This window comes from Vipera ursinii (genome assembly GCF_947247035.1).
Source record: "Vipera ursinii genome assembly, chromosome: 7".
NCBI classification, from domain to species: domain Eukaryota; kingdom Metazoa; phylum Chordata; class Lepidosauria; order Squamata; family Viperidae; genus Vipera; species Vipera ursinii.
In genome coordinates this window covers 3,374,055-3,397,650 of record NC_139521.1, presented here as the reverse complement: position 1 = coordinate 3,397,650, position 23,596 = coordinate 3,374,055, and the positions used below count along the sequence as shown (strand labels likewise).

General features: G+C 47.8%; 1 protein-coding gene across 1 annotated transcript in view; it reads right to left on the bottom strand.

Moving 5' to 3' along the window:
* The window catches only part of HTT (huntingtin), a gene marked incomplete at its 3' end in the record, with an annotated part of 80,199 nt that extends 56,695 nt beyond the window's left edge, over nucleotides 1-23,504 (bottom strand). Inside the window, exons 1-19 of the mRNA XM_083368057.1 lie at nucleotides 23,307-23,504; nucleotides 19,902-19,985; nucleotides 18,917-19,037; nucleotides 18,489-18,548; nucleotides 16,897-16,976; nucleotides 15,103-15,241; nucleotides 14,639-14,780; nucleotides 13,285-13,463; nucleotides 12,199-12,403; nucleotides 10,143-10,223; nucleotides 8,679-9,016; nucleotides 7,266-7,389; nucleotides 5,802-5,917; nucleotides 4,801-4,912; nucleotides 3,597-3,737; nucleotides 2,300-2,458; nucleotides 2,120-2,208; nucleotides 685-824; nucleotides 505-568 (exon numbers count right to left, since the gene is read on the bottom strand). Of these exons, the coding sequence (XP_083224183.1) occupies nucleotides 505-568; nucleotides 685-824; nucleotides 2,120-2,208; nucleotides 2,300-2,458; nucleotides 3,597-3,737; nucleotides 4,801-4,912; nucleotides 5,802-5,917; nucleotides 7,266-7,389; nucleotides 8,679-9,016; nucleotides 10,143-10,223; nucleotides 12,199-12,403; nucleotides 13,285-13,463; nucleotides 14,639-14,780; nucleotides 15,103-15,241; nucleotides 16,897-16,976; nucleotides 18,489-18,548; nucleotides 18,917-19,037; nucleotides 19,902-19,985; nucleotides 23,307-23,419 (2,487 nt within the window). The 5' untranslated portion in view covers nucleotides 23,420-23,504. The remainder of the gene's footprint in view (nucleotides 1-504; nucleotides 569-684; nucleotides 825-2,119; nucleotides 2,209-2,299; nucleotides 2,459-3,596; nucleotides 3,738-4,800; nucleotides 4,913-5,801; nucleotides 5,918-7,265; nucleotides 7,390-8,678; nucleotides 9,017-10,142; nucleotides 10,224-12,198; nucleotides 12,404-13,284; nucleotides 13,464-14,638; nucleotides 14,781-15,102; nucleotides 15,242-16,896; nucleotides 16,977-18,488; nucleotides 18,549-18,916; nucleotides 19,038-19,901; nucleotides 19,986-23,306) is intronic.
* Between the last annotated feature and the right edge of the window lie 92 nt (nucleotides 23,505-23,596).

Below are 23,596 nucleotides of genomic sequence, written 5' to 3'. Positions count from 1 at the left end.
CAAAAGCTGGTCAAGGAAAGCTATTTTTCAAGCAGCTTGTAGACCGCACCTATAATTTTCGAAATAACCACAAATTAAAGTCAGACAGAAATCCAGGGTTGGGTTCCCATCTTAAAAGGATGCTAAAACCCAAGAAAAAACGGTGCTGAGGTTCTTCCAAGCAGTGTTCTTTGCTGTCCCTCACCCATGGGCAGAAATCTCGCCAAGATTACTTCAAACATCAAACGTATATTCTGGGAACTATTCGGCAGGATACGTCTTCACCCTCTTTCTCTCACACAAGCTATCTGAACCGCGTTGTCTCTTGCTCCTCCGGAATGCAGCCCCTCCCGCCTGGGAATCCAGACTGCGTTCCACCACATCGACTCTTTAGATAAACGTGCCGTGAAGGAGAAGAAGCGGAGAACAGCAGCTCTCTTTCAATGCACCGATAACTATTTTCACGAAATGAAGCACGCAGGCCTGACCCACATTACGTCCGGCCTCACCCTGACGCTTACTCACCCCAGTATAATGATGATCCCCTCTATGCAGGTTGCTGTCCCTTTCTTCCAAAAATTGGATTAGCCTTAGCAGCAAAAGAAGATAAAAGCCGCTGTTATGGTCAAGCATCACGTTAAATGCTAAAGACAACATAATTTGTCCCGGGGGCAGGGGGGAGAGAAGTAACATACGGATGCGTACCGAAAATCTATTTCAGCCACCGTTTCCAGAAGCTCCGTCCTAACCAACCAGTAGGAGCAGTTTCTTAGGAGGAGGAGGTCAACCAGCAATTGCAGCCCGTAGGAACTGTGGCTGCTGCCACACAAGCTCATGATACAATGCTGAAAAGAGAAAAATTCCATTGCTTTTCCCAAATGTGCGTTTTTTTTAGGAGGCACAACTGAACTCTGTTTGCCTTTTGAAGACCTTTCGCTCCTCATCCCAGAAGCTTCTTCAGCTCTGACCGAAGGGTGGGAGGGGAACGGAAGGATTTATACTCCTTGCAGAGAGCTGGTCGTTTGCCTCCTTTTCGAGAGTCGCTGAGGCCTACTTGGAGGTTTGTCTGCGTCCTCAGGGTCAGCTGAGCGCTGCAAGTGGGTGTGTGGAGCCTTCCGGCTACGGGGAGGTTCAAAAAGCACCTTTGGGACAAGCACGACCTGGAGGACTGAGAATCTGCCCTTTGGGGTGAACAGCCTTTGAACGGTGCAGGAGGATGAACGGATTTCCAGGAAACATGGCAGGCGACAGGAACGGGAGAGAAAAAACATCCCGCAGCCAGAAGGCTCCACCATCCATTTGCACCACTCAGCAGTTCGGCAGTTCGATCCTGACTGGCTCAAGGTTGACTTGGCCTTCCATCCTTCCAAGCTCAATAAAGTGAGGACCCCGATTGCTGGGGGCAAGAGGCTGACTCTGTAAAACCGCTTAGAGAGAGAGGGCTGAAAAGCACTTCGAAGTGGGATACACATCTAAGTGATAAGTACTATTTCTTCGCTCCCTCCCTCCCTCCCTCCCTCCCTCCTTCCTTCCCATGGTGGCGCAGTGGTTAGAATGCAACACTGCAGGCTGACTGCCCTCTGCCAGCAGTTCGATCCTGACTGGCTCAAGGTTGATTCAGCCTTCTATTCTTCCGAGGTCGGTAAAATGAAGACGCAGATTGTTGGGGGGGGGGGCAGGAGACTGACTCTGTAAACCGCTCAGAGAGGGCTCTCAAGCACTGTGAAGCGATATATAAGTCTGCTATTCCTTCCTTCCTCCCTCCCTCTACTTTTCTTCCTTCCTTCCTTCCTTCCTTCCTTCCTTCCTTCCTTCCTTCCTTCTTTCGTTCCTTCCTTCCTTCCTCCCTCCCTCCCTCCTTCCCTTCCTTCCCACGGTGGCACAGTGGTTAAAAGGCAGCACTGCAGGCTGACTCTGCCCTCTGCCAGGAGTTCGATCCTGACCGGCTCAAGGTCGACCCAGCCTTCCATCCTTCCGAGGTCGGTAAAATGAGGACCTGGATTGTTTGGGGGGGGGGGCAACAGACTGACTCTGTAAAACCGCTTAGAGAGGGCTGTAAAGCACTGTGAAGCGGTAGATAAGTCTAAGTGTTATTGCTGGACGTCGAGAAGAAATAACAGTTTTAAAGGTGTTTGCCTACCCTCACAGCTATGCAGGCCAGTTTGCAGGTGACCGAAGACTCGTCTTTTAGGGTCTTCTGGAGCAAGGAGATACAGTCCACCAGCGTACCTGGAGAGGAAGAACAGCAGAGGCCATGGCACTTTGCCTTCACCTTGAACCCTTTCGGGCACAAAACTGTGGCCTTCTTCACCCCTGTTACCTGGTGATGCTTTTATATTTTCTAGCCAACTCTCCACACTGAAGCAAGACTGGACCAGGATGGAGTAAATAATGGTCCCGCATAAAATCGCGGTTGTGCCTCTGATCTGGGGGTCTCCATGGTCAATATAGTTCACAATGTCCTTCACGTACTGCTCTTCTAGGAAAATGAATCAGGAATAAGTAAAGAGATAGCCCGCACGTGTGCGTAAGTCCCTCTAAGCCAGACTCGCCCCAAATCGTGTTTTTTTAATAAATATTTTATTAATTTTCTATTTTTACAATCAAGTGCGTAATAGACAACGTGAGGACCGAGTCCATTAGCAATTCCGTAGTATGGATCAGCTTCTTCAAACTAGCTCCAATATTACACCATCCAATACATCCAATACATCCCCCCTTCTTCTGGTGAGAGACATTTTCCCACACGAAGCAAATGCCATTCTTATTGTGGTTCATAAAAATACAGTGGAATAGCAGTGCTTGTTGCAGTTTTCTAATCAGTATCAATAATATCAGCTTAGAGTATCTTTTCAAACCAAAACATATCTTAATTGCATTTGCACTCAGTATCCATTTATTTAGCCGGTATCCTATTTTTCGCTTTTTCAATTTTAATTTCTCATCCGTATTCAAAATACCCCAATTATTTATAATTTCGAAACAAATTCTATACGGGTAATCAAAAAGCTTCCCTTATTCAAACTTCTTAGCGTATTCTTATTTCCCTTTTCATACCAAGATATGATATTCTGATTACAAATCTTTATCTAATTATAGTAATACTTCTCTCTCTGTGTGTGTGTGTATGTATATGTGTGTATGTATACATATATGTGTATGTGTATATGCGTATGTAGGGACACGGTGGCTCAGTGGGTTAGGACGCTGAGCTTGTTGATCAGAAGGTCGGCAGTTTGGCGGGTCGAATCCCGAGTGCCGCGTAAAAGAGTGAGCTACTCGTCCCAGCTTCTGCCAACCTAGCAGTTCGAAAGCATGTAAAAAATGCAAGTAGAAAAATAGGGACCGCTACGTTGGGAAGGTAACAGCGTTCCGTGCACCTTTGGCGTCTAGTCATGCCGGCCACATGACCACAGAGACGTCCTCGGACAAGCGCTGGCTCTTCGGCTTTGAAACGGAGATGAGCACCGGCCCCTAGAGTCGGAAATGACCAGCACGCATGTGCGGGGGAACCTTTACCTTTAACTATATGCGTATGTGTACACACACACACACAAACACACACACACACACACACACACACACACAGAGTTAAAAAGAATCCACAAAACACCAACCGCTTTCTTCTTTGACACTTTCAGCGGGCATTTTGAACAGTTTGCTGAAGAAAGCTTCCGGGTGAAGGGCCACGGCTGCCCCCACACAGCTGATGGCCAAGGCTTTGACGCTGACCCGGACTTCTTTATCCGGCACCAAAGCTAGAAGAGGAGGAACAGGAAGTCAGGTGGGTGGGTCAGTATATAGGGATCTGGTTGACACCCCCCCCCTTATTTTTTTGACTTGAGAAAACACCACTTTGCAAGCGCCAGAAATACCAACGACATGTTTTACCATTAAGGGATCATTAAATGCCGTCACATCCCAGAAGCAGTTATGAAGGACCAGAGATGACCCACCCAGGAGCCACTTTTTGAGGAAAAAACCAATGTTTTAGGGCGCTGTGGCCTCCTCACTCCTATGGGAAAAAGAGCTTATTGCTTTTACAGAAACTGCAGAAGACATGCTAGCCCAGGGGTCTTCAAATTTGGCCCTTTTATGACTTGTGGACTTCCAACTCCCAGAATTCCTCAGCCAGCGTGCTATGAAGAAAATGCACTGTATGTGTTTCTAATCTTATGAGCCTAGCTGAAGCTTGAGGACTGTCTGTTGGAAGGCCTTTGCTCTGTTAAAAAACACACTTAAGCAGAATTTGCTGATATGATAGTTACTCCAGAGAAAACCCCTAGGGTTAGGGTTAGGTCACCATGAACTCATAGAGCAAAATGGACATTGCCAACAAACTCGGAGTGCTTGGGTATGGTTAGGAGGGCACTGACTTTTCTAGGCTACCCTATCTGTTTCCTGGTAAAATACATGGGAAAATCCCATTGGAGGAAAATTCCACTTAGCGTTAGGGTTAGGTCACCATGAACTTGGAGAGCAAAACGGACATGGCCAACAAACTCGGAGTGCTTGGGTATGGTTAGGAGGGCACTAACTTTTCTAGCTTGCCCTATCTATGTTTCCTGGTAAAATAAATTGGAAAATCCCATTGGAGGAAAATTCCATTTAGGGTTAGGGTTAGGTCACCATGAACTCGGAGAGCAAAATGGACATTGCCAACAAACTCGGAGTGCTTGGGTATGGTTAGGAGGGCACTGACTTTTCTAGGCTACCCTATCTGTTTCCTGGTAAAATACATGGGAAAATCCGTCATCCAGGAGGACAGGGGTCAATGGCTTCATTCTTTCTCTGCAGGGACCCCGTGTGTGGCAAACTCACCCCCTTTCTCTCCTGTGAGCAGAAAAGAGGCCGACAGGAGGCGAACACAATGGACTAACGGAGCAGCACTTCCATCCTGATAGCCCCCGATATCGCCTTTAATTCTGGAGAGCTGCGGTTAAAAGCAAAATCAAATCAAATCAAATCCAATTCGATTTTATTGGAGGTTAAAGTACACCGGTCAACCAAAGAGCGTTGCTGTTTAGGATGCCAAGAGAGTCAAAGAATCAAAGGTTCCCACAAAATGTTACCATCCCCACAACCTGGGCCACATCCGACTCTTTGGCTCTGTCCCTGAGTGAGGTCAATCGAAAATTAAAAATCAAATATAAACAAGTGTACGTCATGCGTGCAACATAACTGCATTGCTTTTGTTTTAAAGGCGACTGCTGGTTTCCCCCCCCCCCAATTCATGCACGGGGGTGTGTGCGTTTCCGCGTGTCTTCGCAGCCCTCCACAACAGTCCAGACTCACAGGCGGTCCTCAGCTTACAACCGTCCATTTGGTGACCGATCAAAGTCACCACGGCACCGGGAAAAGCCCTTTAGGACGATTTTTCACCCTTATGAGCGTCGCAGCGTCCCCGCAAAGTGCAGACGCTTGGCGCAACTGACTCGCACTTACGACGGGTCGCAGTGTCCCTGGGGGACGGGGGGGGCTCAAGTCACCCCCTTTTGCGACCTTCTGAGCCAAGCCCAGGCAATGGGTTAAAAGCGGATTGGCTTAACAACCGCCTTGCTAACTTAACAACTGCAGGGATGCACATAGTGGCTAGGGCAAGGAAAGTCGTAAAACGGGGCAAACGTCTCGCTTGACGACGTAAACTTTGGGCTGAACTGTGAGGGTGAGTTGAGGACTCTCTGTTGATTGGCCCATCCCTGCCAGAGAAGATATTCAGCTGACACTGTTGCTCTCCCATCCATAAGAGGGTCGCCCTTCTGCCCAACCTGGGGGGTCACCGGAGCAACCTCAGGTCCCCTTGCCCCCCCCATCAGACTGACCTTATTTCCATGGTCAGCCAGCTCAGCTTCTTCCTTCGGCCCAAGCTTCTCCACGCTGCCATTTGAAGGCTCCCGGCTGTGGCTCATGCTTTTCGCTAAATGAGATCGCTGAAGCTCTGTAAAATAAAATAATAATAATAATAATAACAACAGCAATGACAATAATAATCATATCATCATCGTCATCTCTGGATAGTGGACGTGGCAGTGCCTGGAGACAGAAGAGACGAGAAAGAACTGGAGAAGATCACAAAATACAAAGACCCACAAATGGAAATAGAACGACTGTGGCAAAGGCAAGCAAGGGGAGTACTAATAGTAATAGGCGCCTTGGGTGCAATCCCAAAACAACCGGAGCACCACTTGGACACCATCATCGGCATTGACAAATTCGCCTTTAGTCAATTGCAAAAGGCGGCCTTACTAGGAACTGCTTCCATCCTGCGACGAGATCTGTAACACCATCCAACATCCACATCTGCCTATCCCAGGTCCTTGGTAAGGACTCGATAAGTAGACAGAAATGCCAAATCCAGTTTGAACTTCTGGCTGACTGTGCGATGATTAATAATAATAATTGGCATTGACAAATTTGCCATTAGTCAATTGCAAAAGGCGGCCTTACTGGGAACTGCTTCCATCCTGCGACGAGATCTGTGATACCATCCAACATCCACATCTGCCTATCCCAGGTCCTTGGTAAGGACTTGATAGGTAGATAAAAATGCCAAATCCAGTCTGAACATGTGGCTGACTGTGCGATGAACAATAATAATAACTGCTGCAATAACTACTACAACAACAACTGCAATAACTCCAGCAAAGCTACAAAAAACTACGCTACTCAGAACATCTTACATTTTAAGGATACCTGGCTGATACCTAGGATGCTGGCAGCAATCCGTGTCAACCATTTAGTGCCAATCAATTTGAGTGTTCAGTTGACTGAGTTTCAGGTTTAATGAATAAAAGTTTTATATAATAATAATTTTCCTAATTATAATAATTATATTAATGTAACTAATACTACAGGTAGTTCTCGATTTACAACAGTTCATTTAATGACCGTTCAAAGTTACAACGGCAAAGAAAAAAATGTGACTTATGACTTTTTTCAGAGTTACGACCTTTGCAGCATCCCCCATGTTCATGTGATCAAAATTCGGACGCTCGGCCATTGATTCACATTTACGACGGTCACAGCGTCCTGGGGGGGGTGTCACGTGATCGCCTTTTGCGACCTTCTGATAAGAAAAGTCAACGGGGGAAGCCAGATCCACTCAACGACCGTGTGACTAACTTAACAACAGCAGTGATTCAATTAAGCACTGTGGCAACAGAGGTCGTACAAGGGGACAAAATTCGCTTAACAAATGTTTCGCTTAGCAACAAGACATTTTGGACTCCATCGTAGGCGTAAGTCGAGGACTATCAGGTATTTGCTTCTACTAGAGGTCAACGTACCAAGGCAAGAATATCGGAAAGGATCCATGGCCTCGTTGTGTAGATCGTCTCTCATTTCTTCTTCTTCATCCTGCAGTTGTCCAATCTGCATTCCGGAGTATTGATTCTCACCACCCTCTAGAATCTAAATTGTACACAGAAAAAGCTTTCAAAGCAGTTGAGATCGGGGGAGGGGGGGGAGATCTCCAAACTTGACAACTTTTCAGACTTGTGGACTTCAACTTCCAGAGTTCCTGGTTGGCTCCAGGAATTTTGGGAGTTGAAGTCCTCTAGTCATAAAAGTTGCAAAGTTTGAAAAGCCCTGGTTTGGACTGAAATGTAAATGACGCTGAAACTTTACCAAAATTCTGTCTGTGTGTATATATATGTATATATATATATGTATGTATGTATATATATATATATATATATATATATATATATATATATATATATATATATATACACACATATATATATATACATACATATATATATATATATATGAAGTTCCCACTTGCCGACACAAAGAGCCAAACCCTATTCTATTCTATTCTATTCTATTCTATTCTATTCTATTCTATTCTATTCTCTCTTATTCTATTCTATTCTATTCCATCTTATTCTATTCTCTTATTCTATTCTATTCTATTCTATTCTATTCTCTCTTCTTATTCTGTTCTATTCTATTCTATATATATATATATTTGTGTAAATTACTAACTGTCCGGTGTGACTACAGCCTGTTCGATGGCCTTCAAGATAGGCTGAAAACAGGAAATAAAGATTTGCCCCATGTTTGGGGCCTAGCAAGGTAATCTAAATAGTTAATATTTGACTCATATATATATATATATATATGATTCTTCCAGAACTTTCCGCCCCCCCCAGGCATTCTCAGTTGAGCCTGCAGCCTTAAGAATGTCTAACAGGACCAGCCAAAGTGTCCTTGTCTAGAGTGAGTGGGATACGACATTTCCAGCCTACAACACAGTCCTTTCAGCGGTCCCAAGGAGGCTCCACACCCATTTGCACCACTCAGGTGACCCTGAGGACACAGGCAAAGCTCCAAGTGGCCTCAACGACCCTCTAAAAGGAGGCAAAGGACCAGCTGCCTGCAAGGAGTATAAATCCCCCCCCCCGTTTCCCACCATCCAGTCAGAGGTGAAGAAGCTTCTGGGACGAGAAGTGAAACGTCTTCAAAGGAAAAACAAGAAAGTCCCGTTGCCTCCTGAAAAAAAAGCACTTTGGGGACAACCAGGACCTGGAATGACCGAGAACCTCCACAGACAAACCCAATAGTGTTAAAAAGAGTGGGGAAAAGTGTGTGTGTGTGTGGGGGGGAAAGATTAACCCCAACCCCACAATCACGAAGCATAAGCCCTGGAACCCTTACGACGCTCCCTTCGTGCAGCCCTTCGGCAGCGCTCTTACCATTTCAGAGAAATCGGACGGGGTCACCGCCGAGTCCGGCCCTTCAGTGGTGGTCTGGGAGCTGTCGCTGAGGGGCGACGAGGTGCCGTCGTTCACCTCCGACTGGAGGGCGCTGATCTGGCTGGAACTCCGGCTCAGCATCTCGGCGTCGGCATCAGCTTTCGGGACCGCGCCCGTCAGATCGCAGGCCGGGAGCTCCGACTCAGACTGCAAGACGTGCTGGGCACGGGGCTGCTCGGTGATGATGTCGCAAGCCGGAGGGTCAGAGGATGAGCTGGCCGCCGCCACGAGGCCCGAGGCGGGGGTTAATTCGCTGCTGAGCTCACTTTTCACAGAGCCTAAAAGAAAGAGAAACCGCATGAGGTTTCCGGTGCGCCGTAAAGCACCGTTAGCGACCCATCGAAACGTTATCGTCGTGTCGGTAATTGTTGTTTTTATGGAATTCCTCTCTTCTGTTTCCACAAAAGATCCCTTCCTCGAAGCCCTTATAATAAAGGAAAGCCAAGATTAAAGCACACATTCACACGGAAATTAGCATAATGTCACACCCTACCCAAAACAGTCATTTGGGAAAGTAGACTCTCAACTGCTTGAAGAGAAAAGAACTTTTACTAAAGACGTTGGTTGCAGGAAGGTGAGGCAGGATCTGAAGTTCCCGCTTGCCGACACAAAGAGCCAAACCCTATTCTATTCTATTCTATTCTATTCTATTCTATTCTATTCTATTCTATTCTATTCTCTCTTCTTATTCTCTTCTATTCTATTCCATCTTATTCTATTCTTATTCTATTCTATTCTAATTCTATTCTAATTCTTCATTTCTCTATTTTAATTCTATTGTATTCATTTTCTATTCCATTCTATTCTATTCTATTCTATTCTATTCTATTCTATTCTATTCTTCTAGTTCTAATTCTATTCTATTCTATAAATTTTCTATTCCTATTCTATTCTACTAACAAAACTGTTGTAAGTCAAGGATTATCTGTATTGTTTCCATAACAAAAGAAAACAAGTCTTGCTTTGCTTCGCCTAGGACAGGGGTAGGCAACCTCGGCTCTTTTATGACTCATGGACTTCAACTCCCAGAATTCCTGAGTACCCTTGGCCTAGGACCTATCTTTTCAAAAATTCAAAACTGCTGCATTTGGTCTTGTGCGACATCTGGAGTTATATTTAAAAAAAAATTTTTTTCAACACAATGGCTAAGTCATGGTTTATTGTGAAAGTCTAAAGGGGGCTACTGAGCTTTTCCATACAAAAACACGGCCTGGAACCCCTGGTGCAGTTTTCTACATTTCCGCAAAGTGAGAGGTTCATGATATGCTGCTCAAGTCAACAGGTGTTATTATGTAATACATGCAAACCCCCCCTTTTTTTTAAGAAGGCAGGAAATTCACGAGTAAAGAAAAATAATAGTGGATCGATTTCAGCAATTCTCACAAGAATGAGAAGCCAACTTACCTGCAAAGCCCATCTGGCTGGTTTCAGATCTGGCTTCAGAATCTTCTTCCAGACCTTCTTCTTCTCCTGAAAGGACTTTAGCTGATAAATAAACGCAAGAATATGAATTTTTTGCCTGGCATTTCCTCTAGGATGGAGCTGCATCTATCTGATTCTCCATCCAGTTCACGCCATTCTTGTAGAGGAGGCGGAGAGGAAGCGCCAGGCCTCAAATTATCCAGCCAGATTTAAAGACTGCTCTAGATTAGAGATAACCTTGATTGTCATTTTGTCCTGTGGGCACAATGGCACACATTAAAAATGAAATTTAGTTGCTTCGTCTCAAAGTGTACACATACATAACACACATTTAAAACGTACTGTATACAACAGGGGTCTTCAAACCTGGCCCTTTTGTGACTTGTGGACTTCAACTCCCAGAATTCCTCAGCCAGCGTGCCTGGCTGAGGAATTCTGGGAGTTGAAGTCCACAAGTCATCAAAGGGACAAGTTTGAAGACCCCTGATCTAAGTTAAAAATTTGGAACTAAAGAGTAGAAACCATATGAAAACAGTTCAAAACCAACATTTTGAATGTTTTATACATATCAATAGTCTGCCTGTTTTTATATATCTACATCTCTATCTGTATCTCTCCATCTGTCTGTCTGCCTACCTACCTACCTACTTATAGTAAAGGTCAAGGTTCCCCCGCACATGGCGTGCTAGTCGTTTCCAACTCTAGGGGCCAGTGCTCATCTCCGTTTCAAAGCCGAAGAGCCAGCGCTTGTCCGAGGACGTCTCCGTGGTCATGTGGCCGGCATGACTAGATGCCAAAGGCGCACGGAACGCTGTTACCTTCCCACCGTAGTGGTCCCTATTTTTCTACTTGCATTTTTACGTGCTTTCGAACTGCTAGGTTGGCAGAAGCTGAGACGAGTAACAGGCACGCTCACCCTGTTACGCGGCACTCGGGATTCAACCCGCCAAACTGCCGACCTTTTGATCGACAGGCTCAGCGTCCTAACCCACTGAGCCACCTCGTCCCTTACCTACTTATAGACTTAGTCAAAGATCTGATTGAACCGATATAGCGATGCATTAGGGAAATGTCAAAAAACAAATCAAAGCAAAGCAACTACAGGTTTTTTTTTTAAAAAAGTACTTTGTCTAAACAAAGTTATTGTATTAAAAAGAGTACTCAAATGTTTCAGACATTTAGCCAAATCAATTCATTATGATTGATTACGTGCCGCCAAGTTGTTATTGACTCTCTGCAACCACGTCGGTAGATTTTTCTCCCGGCGTTCCACTATGATACCTTACATAATTTTTAGCCACAGCGAAAAGCAAGGAATGAAACGTAACTATGATTCTTTTAAAGAACAGCAATAACAGATGGCGAAAGGAAGAACAGAACGAAGGACCAAGAGCCGAAGAAATAAGAAGTTTTCCAAGTCAGAGGAATGAAAAGAGGTAGAGAGAGCGTCAGAGACAGATTTCACAGATATAATCACCTTTTTGTTTTCTGGAGAAAACAGGGCTGCAGGAAGACCCCCCTCCAGCAGCAAATCACAGAAAAGCTAAATATTAAAAAGGAATCATAACAGTCCCTGAGAAACGCAGCCACCGGGCATTTGATGCCAGTCTTTTCAAAGGAATTCATTTCAGCCACTATTTTGGAAAACCAGCTGCTTTGTCTCCCACCGAGCAGAAATCAATCCCGTTTTTCCCCCCCACCAATCATGCAAAAGAAAAGTCATTTTGTAAGAGGCCATCGGTTGGAGAAATAAAAGACCATCGTCAATTTAATCTCATTTGGTGCAATTTTACCATGCAGAGAAAGAAAGTTGCCCATGCAAGAGACCCCCTAACTTCCCCTTGAACAGGAAAGCGTTCGTTACTACACAAGCCCTAAACGACGCTGGAAGAACCCAGAAAAGACATTTTAAATCTTTGGGTAACACCCTTTTAAGAATTCGACGGCCTGCTTTCTGTGATGGAACTGTTCAGGGAAAGCGTTTTTACGTCCCTTCCTTCGTGTCTCCCGTTTTCAACCCGTCGGAAACACCGCTCACCGATCAGTTCCACGATGCTGTCGCTGCGGCTTCTGCTCACCATCTCGCCTTCGGCGGCGCTGGCTTGCAAAAGCCCCCCACGCATCGTGAGGAGCAAGAGGAGGTTGGGGGGAGGCGTCCTGAGGAGTTGCTGCAACAGTTCCAGGGATCCGGTCACAACGTTGTGATCCCGGTGCTGGGTGTACTGGAGACTCAGTTCATACACCTGGAAGGGGATGGGAGGGGAGGGGAGGGAAGGGAAGGGAAGAAGGAAGGAAGGAAGGAAGGAAGGAAGGAAGGAAGGAAGGAAGGAAGGAAGGAAGGCAGGCAGAAAGGGGGAGAGGGAGGGAGGGAAGGAAAGGGGGAGAGGGAGGGAAGGAAGGAAGGAAGGAGAGGGAGTGAAGGAAGGAGAGGGAGTGAAGGAAGGAAAGGGAGGGAAGGAAGGAAGGAAGAGGGAGGGACAGGGAGAGAGGAAGGGAAGGAAGGAGAGGAAGTGAGTGAAGGAAGAGGGAGGGAGGGAAGGAAGGAAGGAGAGGGAGTGAAGGAAAGAAGGAAGGAAGGAAGGAAGGAAGGAAGGAAGGAAGGAAGGAAGGAAGGAAGGAAAAAAGGAAGGAAGAGGGAGGGAAGGACAGGGAGAGAGGGAGGGAAGGAAGGAAGGAGAGGGAGGGAAGGAAGGAAGAAAGAGGGAGGGACAGGGAGAGAGGAAGGGAAGGCAGGAGAGGAAGTGAGTAAAGAAAGAGGGAGAGAGGGAAGGAAAGGACAGGGGGACAGAGAAGAAAGGAAGGAAGGAAGGAAGGAAGGAAGGACCGGGAGAGAGGGAGTGAAGGAAGGAAGAGGAATGGAGGAAAGGGAGGGAGGGAGCAATAGCAATAGGACTTAGACTTATATACCACTTCATATAGTGATTTACAGCCCTCTCTAAGCGGTTTTCCGAGTCAGACTGTTGTCCCCAACAATCTGGGTCCTCATTTTACCAACCTCAAAAGGACGGAAGGCTGAGTCAACCTTGAGCCGGTCAGGATGGAACACCTGGCAGTGGGCAGAGTTAGCCTGCAATACCGCATTCCAACCACTGCGCTACCACTGCGCTCTTGAGCGAACTGTTACCTGTATGAGTTGGTCCAAGGAAGGCGAGATCTCGGTTTCCTTCTGTATCACCCCAAAGCTGCCTTTCAGGCTGGTGTCTTTCACCTGCTGTTGCAGCAACGGGATCAGGTACCTCAGGGTGAGCAACACCCCGAGGATCAAGACGCTGGGATGCTCTTCTTCCTGGGGACACAACAGCCCTGCGAAGACGACAAATTGGAGCAGCTGACAAGCAGCACCGCCCTCCAGCCCTTCACAAGGCCCACTGACACACATCCCGCCCCACAAAGGACCTAGTGGGACTCCCTTGCCAGTCCCCAAGCATCCCACTTTTTTTTGCAGCACATATTTTGAAGCTGGTCCTGTGAACGCTGGGATAGCTGCAGCCCACGGGGGTCTTTCAGAGCCAGAGAGAGAGGGAGGGGGAAGTGTTTGACGGGTACGTGAGAGCAGACACGCGCAAAGGGGCTGTGCGCATGTGCTAGCACCCCCGCGACACTTGCTAACACTGCCCCGTTTTTGCCACAGTGCCCCGTTTTTGCCGTGTGGCGCCTTGTTTGCATAGCAGCGGCAGCACCAACGCGAGTGGGAAAAAGTGCACACATGTGTGCGCGCACTGGCCAGCCTGAATGGGAGTATAGTTGAAAGAAAGTGAGAGAGAGAGGAAGAGAAAAGGAGAGCAAGAAAGAGAAAGGAGAAAGAGAAAGGAGAGAAAGAAGGAGGGGGAGACAAAGAGAGGAGAGGGGAAGAGAGAAAGAGAAAAGGAGAGAGAGAGAGAGAGAGAGAGAGAGAGGAGAGAAAGAAAAGAGAGGAAGGAGAGAGGAAGAGAAAGAGAGGAGAGACAGAGGGAAGGAGGGAGAGGGAAGGAAAAGAGAAAGGAGAGAGGGAGAGAGAGAGAGAGAGAGAGGAAGAGAGGAGAGGGGAAGAAAGAAAGAGAAAAGGAGAGAGAGAGAGGAGAGAGAAAGAAAAGAGAGAAAGGAGGAAGAGAAAGAAAGAGAGAGAGGAGAGAGAGGGCAGGAGAGAAAGAGAAAGGAGAGAGGGAGAGGAAGAGAGGAGAGGGGAAGAGAGAAAGAGAAAAGGAGAAAGAGAGAGAGGAGAGAGAAAGAGAGAAAGGAGGAAGAGAAAGAAAGAGAGGGAGGAGAGAGAGAAAGAGGGAAGGAGAGGGAAGAAGAGAAAGAGAAAGGAGAGGGAGAGGAGAGAGAGAAAGAGAGAGAGAGGAAAGGAAGGAGGGAAAAGGAGAGAGAGAGAGAGAGAGAAAGAGAGAGAGAGACAGACAGACAGACAGAGAGAGAGAGAGAGAGAGAGAGAGAGACAGAGACAGAGAGCAATAAAGATCCAGCAAAGCTGCAGCAGGAAGATAAAACTAGGCACTTACCTAGCAATACTTGAAGCAACCGGGTGTAAAAATACTGTGTCCTTCGTGAATGCTGACAGATGCTCACCGTGGCTGCGGCTGCCGTCCGACGGATGGTTGGAGAACTGGAGTTGAGATTGCCTATGAAAGCTTGCAATAAAACCTAAAGTGAAAAGAGAAATCAGTGGAGGAGGGTTTCTGTGCCATCTCAGTTCCCTTTTTCCGAAGTCTGGTAAACGGCGGGCAGAGATGCTCCCGCTAAAGGAGGCGACATCCAGGTCAAAGCCAGCCAAACAATTAACTGCCACTCCGACGTCAAAACTCAAAGGAAAGTGCTTCTCGCCCTTTGCAACAGGGAGAGTAAGCTGTCCTCAGCCCCGGGCAAGACTCTACAACTCATCGAGGAAGACGTTCTCCTCCATCATCTGAGGACTCCCAGAGTTTGGCTCGTGGCTTCGTGACAGCATCTCAAATAATAATTTTACCTTGATGTCGCTGTCGTTGGCGAAGTTCCCAAAAGCTGCCATGATTTTGGGCACGGCCGCCGCCAAGGTTTCCTGCACGGATTCTTCGGACCGCCTGCTGACCCGGGTTAAGCAGGGCAGGAGGTTCACAAAGTACGGCCTGCACCAAGAGATGGCAAAAAAACAACAACAACACACATCACTCAAAGACTTGGAACAGGATGCTCCCTTTTTGTGACGTGGTGCGGCACAAAAGAGGGCCAGCAACGTGATCCCTCCCCTTTCAGGGGGGAGGGGGGACAGAAGAAAATGCAAACAGGAAAGGGAGTCTCCAGACCTCTAAGGAGGTCATTCTTCTCAGCAAGGAGGAGAATCTACTATGGCAAATTACTAGCATCCAATGCCAGGCGAGTTGCGTTACGGAATGGAGTGGAGTGGAATAGAATTACAGGATAGAATAGAATAAGAAGAGAGGATGGGATGGGATGGGATGGGATGGGATGGGATGGGATGGGATGGGATGGGATGGGAATAGAATAGAATAGAATAGAAATAGAATAGAAAAGAAATATAATAGAAAAGAAAAGAATAGAAGGAATGTAGAATAGAATAGAATAGAATAGAATAGAATAGAATAGAATAGAATAGAATAGAATAGAATAGAATAGAATGTAGAATAAGAATAGAGTAGAATAGAATGTAGAATAAGAATATAATATAATAGAGTAGAGTAGAGCAGAATAGAATATGGGATGGAATGCAATAGAAATAGAATAGAATAGAATAGAATAGAATAGAATAGAATAGAATAGAATAGAATAGAATAGAATAGAATAGAATAGGAATAGAATAGAGAATGGGATGGGAACAGAACAGAATAGAAATAGAATAGAATAGAATAGAATAGAATAGAATAGAATAGAATAGAATAGAATAGAATAGAATAGAATAGAATGTAGAATAAGAATATAATATAATAGAGTAGAGTAGAGCAGAATAGAATATGGGATGGAATGCAATAGAAATAGAATAGAATAGAATAGAATAGAATAGAACAGAATAGAATAGAATAGAATATGGAATTAGAATAGAACAGGAATAGAACAGAAGAGAATAGAGCAGAAGAGAAATAGAACACAACAGAACAGAAAACAGAAATAGAACAGAAATAGAAGACAACAGAAATAGAACAGAACTGAACAGAATAGAATAAAATAGAGCAGAATAGAACAGAATACAGAATAAAAACGCTATTGTCACTTTAGATATACACTAATCAGCATACATTAAAATGAAATTTTGTTGAATTTAGCTCCCAAAAAAATACTATTATGCATATACCCACATACCCACACACAGATGACAGAAACATCACAGTCTAGTTTGAATGTGTACATATGTGGTGAGGCAAAAAAAAAAAAGAATCCTGCAAATTTACAAGACGGATGGCATAAGGAACAAAGCTGTTACAGAATCTAGTCATTCTGCTATAAGTACTTCAAAACCTCCTCCCAGAGGGGAGCAACAGAAACAGCCCATGAAGTGGGTGAGTATGGGGGGTTTCTAACAATGCTCCGCGCTCTAAGCACATATAAGCACTTTATAAGCCATTTTCTGAATAACAGGAAGTGGTCTTCCTATAATCTTTTCAGCTGTCCTTACCACTCTCTGCATAGACCCGCAACAGTTGGCTAGGCAGATGGAGAGCAGGTCAGCCAGGTCCCAGTCCAACTCCAGTAACACACTGGTAACACCCCAAACCTGCTGGCCCAGAATCCCGCAGCCTGCTTCTTGCTCTCAAGGAGATCATCTCACCTGCATTTCTGCGGTCTCACAAGATGTGCAAGTTCAGCAAATCTCCACAGAGCAGCCCGCAGACTCCGGGAAGGACCGTTCTGCAAAACACACCGGAAAAGAGCAACTCGCCTGTCAGCCACGAGAAAAGGTAGCCTGGGCTAACAAGGCAGGCCTCTTACAGAATTCCTAGGCCCAAAATAAACCTACAGCCAAGTGACTCGCGCAAGTCCCTATGGAGCTGGAAGCAGCCATGCAGCCAACTTTTCTGAAATAAACTAGGGTTTTAAAAACACATTCTTCCTGAAAACTTTAGATCAACGGCTCTCAAAGGGTGATTCATTGTGGATGCTCCAACTGGAAGTTTTTAAGAAGAGGCTGGACAACCATTTGTCTGAAGTGGCACAGGGTTTCCTGCCTGAGCAGGGGGTTGGACTAGAAGACCTCCAAGGTCCCTTCCAGCTCTATTGCTATTACTATTATTATTGATCATCGCACAGTCAGCCAGATGTTCAGACTGGATTTGGCATTCTTGTCTACCTATCGAGTCCTTACCAAGGACCTGGGATAGGCAGATGTGGATGTTATTACAGATATCGTCGCAGGATGGAAGCAGTTCCTAGTAAGGCCGCCTTTTGCAATTGACTGATGGTGAATTTGTCAATGCCAATGGTGTTCAAGTGGTGCTCCAGTTGTTTTGGGATTGCACCCAAGGCACCTATTACTATTGGTACTACCCTTGCTTGCCTTTGCCACAGTCGTTCTATTTCTTTTAATATTGTTATTATTGATCATCGCACAGTCAACCAGATGTTCAGACTGGATTTGGAATTTTTGTCTACCATTATTACTATTATAATTATTATTATTATTTATTATTATTATTATTATTATTATTATTATTATTATTATTATTATTATTATCATTATTATTACTATTATTATTACTATTATTATTATTATTACTATTATCATTATTATTATTATGAATCTCACAAGTTCCTTTTAGGGGATCTGTGAAGTCAAATAAATATTTTCAAAAAATTTCTCAACTTTGATTTCCAATGCAGTAAGCACACTGAAAGCAAACATCAGTCATTTCAAAACTGAGGTTCTAGGCCGGCATTTCTCAACTTCGCCCACTGCAAGTTGTACAGAGTTCAACTCCCAGAATTCCCCAGCCAATAGACCAGCATGCACCTTTCAGCCATCCCATCAGCCCCGCCCCCCAATCTCTCCCCTCAAATAAAGTGTTCATTTCTGGTGGCTTTTAGCTGGCATCTCTGCGGTCACATGATCAAAATTCGGAGGCTTGCCAACTGATTCACATTTATGACGGTCACAGCAGCCCCGGGGGGTGGGGTGTCATGTGACCCCCTTTTGCGACCTCCTAACAAGCAAACTCCAAGGGGGAAGCCGGGTTCACTTAACCACCGGTTCCCCAAGTTAACAATCGCGGTGAGACTCTCTTAACAACGGTGGTGAGGAAGGCTGTAAACTGGGGGCGAGATTCACTGAACGAACATTTCACTTCGCGACAGAAACCCCGGGCTCCATTTTGGCAGAGTCGAGCGTGCAAACCAATCCACAATTTTGGGTCAAAAGGAACTCACTTTTTTAATTTCTTTGTAGAGTTCCAGTTGCAGCCGAGGGAGACTAGAATCCATCAGCGCCTAGAAGGGAATCGAGAGCGCATATCAAAGATGTACTCATTCTTCCAACGTTCTGGGCTTAAAAGTAGCATATTTATTTATTACAAGAGATTTTTAGCCCCTGAACAGCAACAGCAATAAGACTCCGTGACTACAAAGGACCGAGAGAATGTCTGTGTGCAGGGTCACCCACCCCGTGGCAACTTCAGACTGGTGGACTTCAACTCCCAGAATTCCACAGCCAGCTGTGACCTAATGCCGCAGGGGTCTCCAACCTTTTTGGACTGGCGGCCCGGCGGGAGAGGGCGGGGCAGGCGCCTTACCCGCGCATGGGCAAACGTTTTCCTGAATTTAATCCATATTGACAGGTCCTAGAAAATACCGCTTACTTTTATCACTTTATTGAGACACTCATCGGCGACCATCCTGACGTCAGACTCGGCGTCATCGCTGCAGAGAAGGAAGAGTTCCATGGCGATCCCCAACAACTTTGGAAACTCCGGAGAATTCCTTAAGAAAGAATTGCACCCAGTTAAGAAAAACACCTCATTGGTTTCACACAGTTTCAGCGGAGGCTGGGGCGCACAAACTACGCTTTCTCCAAAGGTGCCTTTTTTTTTTCTTCTTGTTTTTCCTTCGAAGACGTTTTGCTTCTTAGGCACAAGAGGCTTCTTCAGTTCTGACTGGAATGGTGGGGAACGGGAGGATTTATCCTCCTTGCAGAAAGCTGCTCATTTGCCTTTTTTAACAGAGTCCTTGAGACCCCCTGGAGGGTCATCTGTGTCCTCAGGCTCACCTGAGCGGTGCAAAGGGGTGTGGAGCCTTCTTGGAACTGCTGAAAGGACCGTGTTGTAGACAGTCCTCTCCAGTCTACAACACATTCTGTGGTTTGCAGAGTTCCTTGGTGTAATCCTGACACAGGCTACACCTGGTCAGTTGTCCAATCTACCTGTTTATGTTGCCTTTGAGCAGGGGGTCTACAAACGTGGCCCTTTAATGACTTGGGGTCTTCAGCTCCCTCGCACGCTGGCTGAGGAACTCTGGGAGTTGAAGTCCCAGAGTCATAAAAGGGCCAAGTTTGACGATGCCCTGCCTTGGAGCCTCACAGAGTGGCAACAGAACGTCTGCAGGCAGTTCATCCCAACAGAGTTAAATCAAGGGAGGGCACATCCCAAACACATCCATCGGTCACCGAGAGTTTCTATTCGATCGCCTTGATTTTCTTTCTGTTTTGATCCCGTTTGTTAAACCTGTACCGCGTTTGTAGATTCCCTTCTGCAAGACTCAAGGCCTTCCACGGTTTTCCTCCAATACCTGATCATTTTTAAACCCTCCGCCGTTTTCAGCAGCAGAGTTCGGAAAACGCTGGATTACCTTAAACTCTGAGCAACGATGTTTTCACATATTGTCAGGCAATGATTGACTCGGTCTTTCTTGGATGTGGACAGTTCCTTCTTTCTGCAATTAAGACACCACCGTTAAATTACGCCCAGCGTATCACATTCTTGTTTTCTAGCCATCAACCCACTGCTCTGCGTCAGCCAGCCTGCTTTTGGCAACTGTCTGGAAGAATGGAGCTTTGGACCAGCTCCATGGCAAGGGCCAGGCCCTGTCCAGCCCACTTAGAAATGAAAACAGCTGTTAGTGCCCCAAAATGTATCATCATGGTCAGTCTAGACCTTCCAATATGCAAACATACACATATAAATCAATGCGAATGAAATGGAACATTACTATAGTTTAGATAGATAACCTTTACTGTCATTTTTTTTACTGTGGGCACAACGGCACACATTAAAAATGAAATGTACGCATACATAACACACATTTAAATGTACCATATACAACATATGTATACACCTACACCCTTACATGTAAGTAATATATAAATATTAATCAATGTCCATCTTGAATCAAATAATCAGTTTAGTACTTTCTTAAGATAGTTGCACAAAAATGAATTTAGCTTAGAGATAACCATACATTTATACATGGCTGTGGCCCTTTTAAAACGTACCAGACGATTAAGGGGGGAAATATTTGCTCGCTAGCCAGTTTGCCAATAATTGTCTCCGATCCAGCATCTCAGGCAAGGGAGCTAGCCATGATACGGCTCCACATATTTTACTGATCCAACACAGCCTTGTTACAGTTCAACATTCTCCCTGATCTCCAGAGTTACTGGCCTGAATGAAATTCCAGTCCCTGTTATTTCTCCAACCCCGGACGTCTCCGAGATACTAGGAATTGCAATCACCTATTTATTTAGCTAGAGAATTTATTGGTTCCCGTAACGGGGCAGTTTGGTGGAAACAGAGAGACTTTATCCACCCTAGCTGATCAGCCAAAGATCTTCTATAGTTCTTCAGAACTGCATCCAGGCGGAGGCCAAACCTGCTCAGCGGATCCTTGAAGGAAGGGCAACCCCACACCTATTTCTCCCTCCTTCTGCTTGGTCAATTTACCCATCACTCACAGTCACTCACAGCCTGGGACATACAGACAGGCCTTGGGAGACATCCACACTCCAACTCGCGGGAAAAGGGAACCACGGGTGGGTAACCTCAGCTGGTGCCAAAGAGGCTCTTTCGAGCAGGGCCAATAAGGTGGACCGTGACGGGTCCTGGGTGTGTGTGTGTGTGTGTGTGTGTGTTTGTGTGTGACAATTCCTGGGGGCAGAGCAGAATTATCACTGCAACAAGCCAGGGTTAGTGTTAGCGAATCCACTGCAAGGGTCCTCAAACTTGGCCCCTTTTAAGACTTGTGGACTTCAACTCCCAGAATTCCCCAGCCAGCCAAGTCTTAAAGGGGCCAGGTTTGAGGACCCCTGACCTACTGCCTTGCAGTATGACCCAGCCAAGGGTCTCAAGGGGTGAAGACCCCCCCCCACATGGAGCTCAGCCTGTCCTGGCAGGAGGGCGGTTTGGGGGAAACCCGAGGAGAGGTCTTCCTGCCTGCCCCTCCTCCTGGGGGGATTTAGCCCCACTTAGGGGGGACGGGGAAGGGCAGGGGTCCGGCTCGGCCTGACCACCTGGGACCCCCAGGTTTTGGGGCCAAGGGCAAAGAATGGTCCGCCTTGGCTGGGCGGGGGGCTCTTCACCAGGACCCCCACCCCGCTTAGCAACAGAAACGCTGGCCGTAAGTTGAGGACTGCCTGTAGCCGGACCCAGCCAAGGGTCTCAAGGGCCGAAGACCCCCCTCCCAGGGAGCTCAGCCTGTCCTGGCCGGGGGGGGGGGTTGGGGGAAACCCGAGGAGAGGTCTTCCTGCCTGCCCCTCCTCCTGGGGGGATTTAGCCCTGCTTAGGGGAGACAACAAAAGTGCATATAGTCAAGGTTGTGGTCTTCCCAGTTGCAATGTATGGCAGTGAAAGCTGGACCATAAGAAAGGCCGAGCGCCAAAGAATTGAAGCCTTTGAACTCTGGTGCTGGAGAAGACTCCTGCGAGTCCCTCGGACTGCAAGGCGATCAAATAAGTCAGTCCTAGAGGAGATCAACCCTGACCGCTCTTTAGAAGGCCAGATCCTGAAGCTGAAACTCAAATCCTTTGGCCACCTAATGAGAAGGAAGGACTCACTGGAGAAGAGCCTCATGCTGGGAAAGATCGAGGGCAATAGAAGAAGGGGACGACAGAGAATGAGGTGGCTGGATGGAGTCACTGAAGCAGTAGGTGTGAGCCTCAATGGACTCCAGAAGATGGTAGAGGACAGGAAGGCCTGGAGGAACGTTGTCCATGGGGTTGCGATGGGTCGGACACGACTTAGCAGCTAACAACAACAACAGGGGAGACGGGGAAGGGCAAGAGGCCGGCTCCCCCTGACCACATGGGACCCCCAGGTTTTGGGGCCAGAGGCAAAGGGGGAAGAACGGTCCGCCCCGGCTGGGCGGGGGGGGGGGGCTTTTCACCCGGAGCCCCGCCCCGCTTAGCAACAGAAAGGCTGGCCGTAAGTCGAGGACTGCCTGTAGCCGGACCCAGCCAAGGGTCTCAGGGGCCAAAGACCCCCCTCCCAGGGAGCTCAGCCTGTCCTGGTGGAGGGGGGGTTGGGGGCAACCCGAGGGGAGGTCTTCCTGCCCACCCCTCCTCCTGGGGGGATTTAGCCCCGCTTAGGGGAGAGGGCGAAGAGCAAGGGGCCGGCTCCCCCTGACCACCCAGGACCCCCAGGTTTTGGGGCCAAGGGCAAAGAACGGTCCGCCCTGGCTGGGCGGGGGGCTTTTCACCAGGACCCCCACCCCGCTTAGCAACAGAAAGGCTGGCCGTAAGTCGAGGACTGCCTGTAGCCGGACCCAGCCAAGGGTCTCAGACCCCCCTCCCAGGGAGCTCAGCCTGTCCTGGCGGGATTTAGCCCCGCTTAGGGGGGACGGGGAAGGGCAAGGGGTCAGCTCCCCCTGACCACATGGGACCCCCAGGTTTTGGGGCCAGAGGCAAAGGGGGAAGAACGGTCCGCCCTGGCTGGGCGGGGGGGGGGCTCTTTCCCAGGACCCCCGCCCCGCTTAGCAACAGAAAGGCTGGCCGTAAGTCGAGGACTGCCTGTAGCCGGACCCAGCCAAGGGTCTCAGGGGCCGAAGACCCCCCTCCCAGGGAGCTCAGCCTGTCCTGGCGGGGGGGGCTCTTCCTGGAGCCCGCCTGAGCCCCCTCCTCCCTGCCTTAGCCCCGCCTGGACCCGCGGGGTTTCTGGGAAAGAGGGGAGGGGAGGGGGAGACGGGGAGGGGGCTCTTCCCGGGACCCCCTCCTCATTTGCCAGCCCCGGCAGGGTCGCGTCTCCGGCCCCCAACCCCACTCACGGGCGGGCGGGCGGCTCCTCGGCGGCGGCGGGGCTCGGCGGCGGCGGCGGCGGCGGCTGCTGGAAGGAGCGCAGCGCCTCGAAGGCCCGCATCAGCTTCTCCATGGCGGCCATGGCGGAGCGCGGCGAGGGGGCGGGGCGCTTCCTACGCCGGCCCCGCCCCCGGCCCCGCCCCCAGGCGCAAGGCCGCCGGCCCTGCCCGGCAGCCCCGCCTTCGGGGCGGAGACCTGGGCGGAGCCTCTCGGCCCCTCTCTCTCCTCCCCCCCTCCCGCGCCTCCTGCGACGTCATCA